At 49.8% G+C, this 7,500-nt stretch overlaps 1 protein-coding gene across 1 annotated transcript in view; it reads left to right on the top strand.

Annotated features, from left to right (window-relative positions):
* ank3b (ankyrin 3b) overlaps positions 1-7,500 on the top strand; it is a gene marked incomplete at both ends in the record, with an annotated part of 99,783 nt that overhangs the window by 26,626 nt on the left and 65,657 nt on the right. Inside the window, 6 exons of the mRNA XM_084459846.1 lie at positions 1,492-1,677; positions 2,251-2,274; positions 3,948-4,046; positions 5,264-5,362; positions 6,297-6,395; positions 6,555-6,752. Coding sequence (XP_084315972.1) covers positions 1,492-1,677; positions 2,251-2,274; positions 3,948-4,046; positions 5,264-5,362; positions 6,297-6,395; positions 6,555-6,752 — 705 coding nt within the window. The remainder of the gene's footprint in view (positions 1-1,491; positions 1,678-2,250; positions 2,275-3,947; positions 4,047-5,263; positions 5,363-6,296; positions 6,396-6,554; positions 6,753-7,500) is intronic.

The raw sequence follows: 7,500 nt of genomic DNA, 5'->3' as shown, positions 1-7,500 counted from the left end.
GACTGTGTCTGAATGAATACTGGACTCTGTAAAGCCCTCTGGGTATCATGAAGGGCGCTATATAAATCCAACTTGATTGATTGAAATAGTGATGATTTGTTGATAAATGATCTGCTTTGGACGCCAACCAAGCACTGTGCGCGATGGCAGGGTGTCAGTTAGGTTCTGGCTTATTGCGTTGTTTTCCAGCGCTCTGACAGGAAATAGATGATCGTCCCACAACGAAGCCTGATGAGGCTGATCAGAGACGACGCAGACGTCTTTAGTTGCGTCTGTTAACTCGTCCCCTTGGATGAATGAGGACTTGCGCTGTCTAAAAAGAGAGCGCAGAAAGGTTGAGCGCAGGTGGAAAAATACTAAACTGGAGGTTCATTAAGTAAGAGGAAGATCCATCCTGTCTCTGAGGCTTGGTTATGGCCAGGTTCAGCTTGGTTATGGCCAGGTTAGGCTTGGTTATGGCCAGGTTAGGCTTGGTTATGGCCAGGTTAGGCTTGGTTACTGCGTGGCCAGGTTCAGCCTCAGATTTTTAAGTCCGTCCTTGACAATGTACAAAATGTGAACCAGAGCTTCCTCCCTCCACCTCCCGAGTCTGAATAATTCATGCAGGAGAATATATCCATGTTTCAAGCAACTCTTGCTGGTTAATTATTCATACCCATCTGCCCCAGAAAGGCCTTGATGGAGAACAATGTCTTTCATGACCAAGATCTGGCATGTGGCATGTGATTGTTTTGTTTTTGTGTGGGTATTCATTGGTTTAATTAATTTATAGGCTTGACGGGACAAAGGAGGGCTGTTTATGTTTAGTGTGTGTGTGTGTGTGTGTGTGTGTGTGTGTGTGTGTGTGTGTGTGTGTGTGTGTGTGAGAGAGAGTTGGCATCATCACCTGGCTCCAGACAGCGTCCATATTGATAGAGAGAGCAGAGATGAGGAGATACTCCCCCCAGAGGCTTGGTGGTGATGATGATGATGATGATGATTCATGCTGATCCTCAGTCTGTATCACCTCTGTCTCTCTACAGTAGATTATATTCAAAGTAGCCTGTCTCACTGAATGGACTCATCTTATTTAGAGTGTGATTAGAGGTCTAACAGCCCAGTCTATTAGAATGAGTCTCTAAAGGCCTGGGGTTAGAATAGATGTGTACTCCTACAGTATTAAAAGATATAGAACAACGTTTTAGCCTGGTTAGGTGTCTGAAGTCCGCAGGTCAGAACTTAAGGTCTGACATGTCTGCAATACTTTCTGTCAAGCATCAAATGCCATTTAGGACACCATCTTCAATGCTAAACAGTATCACGGAGAAGAAAGCCACATCCTCTAGCTCCAGAAACAAAACCATAACAAATACCAGAATCAGTAATGGTACCAGTACCAGCAGAGTGAGTAGAAGGGTCATGACCAGGTGGTCTCCCTGTTCCTGGAGAACACCACAGCCGGTCCCTTCCAGAACCAGCAGCAGTAACGGTTCTCTCCTCCTCCTCCGACAGGATGGGTTCACCCCGCTGGCGGTGGCCCTCCAGCAGGGCCATGACCAGGTGGTCTCCCTGCTCCTGGAGAACGACACCAAGGGCAAGGTCCGCCTCCCGGCGCTCCACATCGCCGCCCGCAAGGACGACACCAAGGCCGCCGCCCTGCTCCTCCAGAACGACCACAACGCAGACGTGGAGTCTAAGGTACAACATCGCTTCCCGTGTACAAACGCGCGTCCCTGCTCTCTCAGTGCCAGTGCTGTTGTTGTGTTTTTGTTGTTGTTGTTGTTGTTGTTATTGTTGTTGTTGTGAACTTGATGGTGCTGACGGTGCTAGTATTATCAGATATTTTGGAACAGTGATAGGGTGAAAAGCAAACTGGTTGTTTCATACAGAGCATGATAAGCTACTGTGGTAATTCTGCACAGACAAATGTATTTTTTGTACTCCTATAGATAAATTCAACTGTGCTTCACAAGCTGCACCATCCAGTTGTAGCTGTAGCCCCTGTGTATGTGTGTGTGTGTGTGTGTGTGTGTGAGTGAGTGTGTGTGTGTGTGTGTGTGTGATGTTGCCTTGTTCTTACCTTGACCTCTATCCTTTACCCACCTACCACTATGTAGCCATCTGCTTGGTGCTGCCATTGTGACATTGTTTTGTTGCTATTGTTGTTGTAGTTGTTGTCGTTGTTGCTGTTGTTGTTGTTGTTGTTGTTGTATGCACTAACCGCCCATTCTCCCCTTCTCTCGCTTGGCGGTCGGCCACTTCCCACTGTAGATGATGGTGAATAGAACGACCGAGGTATATCTGTGATTCCTCCTCTCTACGCTACTACTCACCAACACAACCTAAGCGCGGCTAATGCTACAGTAACACTGTTGCGGCTCATGGCTAGCGCTGAAGCCCCAGCGTAGCCAGCTTCATCACCTGCTCGCTTTGACTGGCTGTGTGTTTTTATGGCCTGTTGCGTCAGAGCAGAGTTGCTAGCATTATGAGGATTTGCTAGCCTACAAGTGTGGACTGGGGTTCTCTGTATAGCTGATGGGCTGGGGCTAATGGCTAACGCTAAAGATGCTAATGCTACAGAAGCCAGAGCTGGGCTGGACTCTTTGAGGTGTCCTGGGGGTTTGCCTGTCCTCTTACCTCGACTGAAAACACTCTGATTCCTCCTTATTTCCCAGGGCACATTGCCATAAAATAAGGAGATAACGGTTTAATATTAGAACCAGGCGGCAAGGCTTCATTTTGGAACCAGGCCCTTCAGCTACAGAGAACCAGTCAGCCAGTCACTCTCACCATGTGTTCCCCATCTCCATCCTTATTCTGAAATGTGCACTTGTGCTCTTCCTACCTACAGATTCAAAAACATTGGATTTGTGTAATCAGGAGCTAGCCCTACAGTATTTCTCTCACTAGTTATTTACAGAAGTCTGTAAAGGAAGAGAAGTGTACAAGTGCATAATCAGGCTGAGGGATTGAGAATTGGAACCTGGAGTCCACAACCAAACAACCAGTCGGCAAAATCTGCCGTCGCTGATAAAAGATGTTCTCTTCAGACTCTGTAGTTCTCTCTCCACAGCTAGCATGGCAGCTGTACACTGACCGGAACGCACTTTCAAATGCACCAAGCTACTGTAGTATCATCTACTAGCATTGCATGATATCAGAAAACTAATTTTAGCTTCTGAATGGAACCTCCTACCAACATGTTAAAAACCTCTATTAACATGTTCATAACCCCCTACATGTTCTCAGTCTGATGGGAAAACAGCAAATGTTGAATCATAATTGTATCACCAGCATACGCAGCAAGGATATGAACGTACTGAATTTCTTAGTTTGTCGACTAATCTTTTGAAATACGCCTACAATTCTACAAAGACACGGTAGAAATTGTTGCTATGCATTGCCAAATCGAGAGAGTTGCCTAGAGCTGAGTTGAAGTTCATCAGAGACAGAGAGTGATTTATGGACTGTATCTGCATGGCTACACTCCTGAGATCCAATTCAGTGTCCGCAACAGCTGTCTGTCCGTCTGTCTGTCTGTCCGTCTGTCTGTCCGTCTGTCTGTCCGTCTGTCTGTCTGTCTGTCTGGGTGCACTCGTTTTTGCAGCCCGGCAGCTACAGATGGCGATTAATTGGTTGTGCAGTTATGCGTTACACTCCCCTTCATCGCTGGCATGCAAAAGTGTCCCCTGTGTTTGTCTCCCTGCCTGTATTGTACGTCCGTAATGTCACCCGCCACCCACGGCAGCTGATGTTCTGGGTTGGGCTGTTCTGGGTTCGGCCCAGGCACTTGTGGGTCTCAGGACTTACGACTGGAGTGTGTCTGAACACGGAACCTTCCCATCAGGCTTTGCTCATTGGGTGGTGGGGGGGGGGTGTAGTTTGAGTGGGTATGCCTGGCTCTGATTGGCTGTGTGTCCTTTGTGTCTCTGATGTCATCTCTCCTCCAACCCTGTCCCCTCCCCCAGAGTGGCTTCACGCCGCTCCACATCGCCGCTCACTACGGCAACATCAACGTGGCGACGCTACTTCTCAACCGCGGAGCCGGCGTCGACTTCAAGGCCAGGGTAAGGCTCCGCCCCCTCCGACCACGCCCCCTCCGACCACGCCCCCTGCCCACGCCATACGCTCATCAGCTCCCACCAGACCTGCCTGGACTCTATGACCTGGATGGTGCAGGGAATCTCTCCTCTCTCTCTCTCTCTCTCTCTCTCTCTCTCTCTCTCTCTCTGGGGGATGGGGGGATGACAGAGGTAAAGGGAGAGCCTGGATATGCAGCCCTTGTCCAGCCCTGGGACGTAATGCTGAGCTACGTAATTCTACAGCTGCCGCTGTCAGTCTGCTGAAGTGGAAACATACTCGCACACGCGCACACACACGCGCACACACACACACACACACACACACAGCCACTTCCTCACATGCCCTCGCTCTGTCACACGCTCGCATTCAGGCATGGCCCCACGGTCACAGTGAAACATGAGCCCATAGATTTAGATGGAATCTGGGGCGTTGTTTCAGAACATCCCATAATACTCAGACTGTGGTTGTCAGGTCATCACGGCAGGAATGGTCTCATTCTAGCTGACACAGGCAATACACTGTCCACACTCTGTGTGTGTGTGTGTGTGTGTGTGTGTGTGTGTGTGTGTGTGTGTGTGTGTGTGTGTGTGTGTGACACTGTCCCCTAACATTCCTGGACGTGACAACCAATTCATTATGTCATGTCCCAGTGATAATATAGATGCAGAACAGATAACACAGAAACTCAAACAGTTAGACTATCACCCTGGCACATTTTCAACAGCGAGCACAAAAGCACTTCCATGTCTATTGTCCCTGTGAACACACCCAGTCATTGGAATGAGGCAACCGCCAGTATCATGATATCAGATATGTACCAGGATGCACTGCAGTGGCCAATCCCTTTACAACACCGCTGCTATGGTTAGCTGCCACTAGAGGGCGATGTTACCCAAAGGCTTTACTGTATTCTCACACACTATGCCTGTCTGATGCAATACAGAAAGCAATGAAAACAGATGAAAACAGTGAAATCAGTGGTGGCTTCGTTAATAATGAGGTTCTCCGTTCAACTTTAACCCTTTGCAGCATGTTTACATGATAATCTTCAGATAATGTATCTGTGCTGATGGGGATGTCGACGTTCACTAGGACCTTCACTAAGTCTACACTACTGTGGTCTGTGGGCAGTGTCCTCATCAGTTTGAATCTCTGGTCCTGATGTTCTTCTGTGTGGTTCTTCTGTGTGTATGTGCTATAGAATGACATCACACCGCTGCACGTGGCGTCCAAACGGGGGAACAGCAACATGGTGAAGCTGTTGCTGGAGAGAGGAGCCAAGATCGACGCCAGGACAAAGGTCAGGAACTAGACCCAGAACCAGAACTCCAGACCCAGACCAAGACCTCCAGACCTAGACCTCCAGACCCAGAACCAGACCCAGAACCAGACCCAGACCCAGACCTAGACCTCCAGACACAGAACCAGACCCAGAACCAGAACCAGAACTCCAGACCCAGACCAAGACCTCCAGACCCAGAACCAGACCCAGAACCAGACCCATACATCCATACCCAGGCCCAGACCCAGACCCAGACCTGAAACCACCACATACAGTACAATACTGTAACCTAGCCATTGAGATGTCTGGTCTGTGACAATCTCACAGAATCAGCACCAAAAACCATCCGGGTCGGTCTTAATTGCCTCTGTTCGGAGGCAGACATCATCAGAACGGGAGAGGTGGCTAGCTTGGTTGTAACCCTTCACTGGATTGGCTCCTTTCCCATAAACTTCCTATGTCGTAACACCTCATTGGCCAGAGTGATATTGTCCCAGTCTTCCTCCCTGGACACAAACCTGCTGTTCTCTAGACCCCACGCCAGATTCCTCTCATGCTGTAACTGGGGCGACGCACACAGATAACAATTTCATTTAGATGGAGAAACATATGGTTTGCATTCTCGGCAATTATCTACAACTGTGTAGCTCCACGACATCTATTTCACTGCTCCAACACATACACACACACAACACACACACACACACACACACACACACAAAACACACACACACAACACACACACACAGATTCCTGAATGATGAATGTGGTATTCTGTGTAGACCAATGCCTGTCACAGAAATAGAGATGTTATTTCGACAGGAGAATGACCGCAGTCGACCGACATGAAATACTTTGGCTGCCCGTGACTCACATTGCAACATCCAGTGACATGTACAACCTGGTCCAAGTTAACCCAGGTCCTGTGTTCAATGACCCCTCCCCCCTCCAGGACGGACTGACCCCCCTCCACTGCGGAGCCAGGAGCGGTCACGAGCAGGTGCTGGAGATGTTGCTGGACCGGGGGGCACCCATCCTGTCTAAGACCAAGGTACGGCATGACAGCTTCCTGTGATGATTATATCATGGCATCTTATCTTATCTTATCTCTACTCATTTTTTTTTGTCTTCTCTTCCGTGATTCTCCCATCCTGTTGGTTTAATTGTCGGTTTTATGTTGGTAATTGTCCCCGACCCCCCCTCCCTGCAGAATGGTCTGTCCCCCCTTCACATGGCGACCCAGGGCGACCACCTCAACTGCGTCCAGCTCCTTCTTCACCACGAGGTCCCCGTTGACGACGTCACCAACGACTACCTGACCGCCCTACACGTTGCCGCCCACTGCGGGCACTACAAGGTCGCCAAGGTCATCGTGGACAAGAAGGCCAACCCTAACGCCAAAGCACTGGTGAGTGTAGCGGAGGTGGTTGGGTGTGTCGCTGAGGAGGCCGAAGCACTAGTGGGTGCAGCGGACATGGGACCTTGCCTCGGGGGACTGAACACTTGTGTTAGGCTTTTAAGTTGATTCCCAGACTTGGGGTCAGCAGGTTAAGACGCTCCGGTGGTGAGTGGAGATTCAGACAGACACTGGAAGGTTAAAGTGGAAGGACATTCGAAGAAGCGTAGAAGAGGATGACTCCATATGGGGCCTGTTTGTATTCTCTACCCAGAAGCCACTTTTCTTAGAACAACCTTAGTTTGTTCAGTGTTGAGTCATTCTCAGATTTCAGACTTAGTTCAAGGTCGTTTGAAAAGTTAAACTGTTGCAGCTAATGTGCTTAGTCTCCCTCCTCCTCCTCCCCCTTCTCCACCTCCGCCCTCTCCTCCTCTTTATCCTTCATTCTAGCTGACACAGCTCCACCACCTCCTCCTCCCTCTCCTCCTCCTCATCCTTCTCCTCCGCCACCACCTCCTTCTCCCTCTCCTCTCTCCTCCTCCACCACCTCCTCCACCACCTCCTCCTCCCTCCTCCTCCTCATCCTTCTCCTCCGCCACCACCTCCTCCTCCCTCTCCTCTTCCTCATCCTTCTCCTCCGCCACCACCTCCTCCTCCCTCTCCTCCTCATCCTTCTCCTCCGCCACCACCTCCTCCTCCCTCTCGTCCTCCTCATCCTTCTCCTCCTCCACCACCTCCTCCTCCCTCTCCTCCTTCTCCT

This window comes from Borostomias antarcticus (assembly GCF_949987555.1).
Source record: "Borostomias antarcticus genome assembly, chromosome: 29".
In the NCBI taxonomy this organism is placed as follows: domain Eukaryota; kingdom Metazoa; phylum Chordata; class Actinopteri; order Stomiiformes; family Stomiidae; genus Borostomias; species Borostomias antarcticus.
This window is presented reverse-complemented; position numbering and strand designations above follow the sequence as displayed.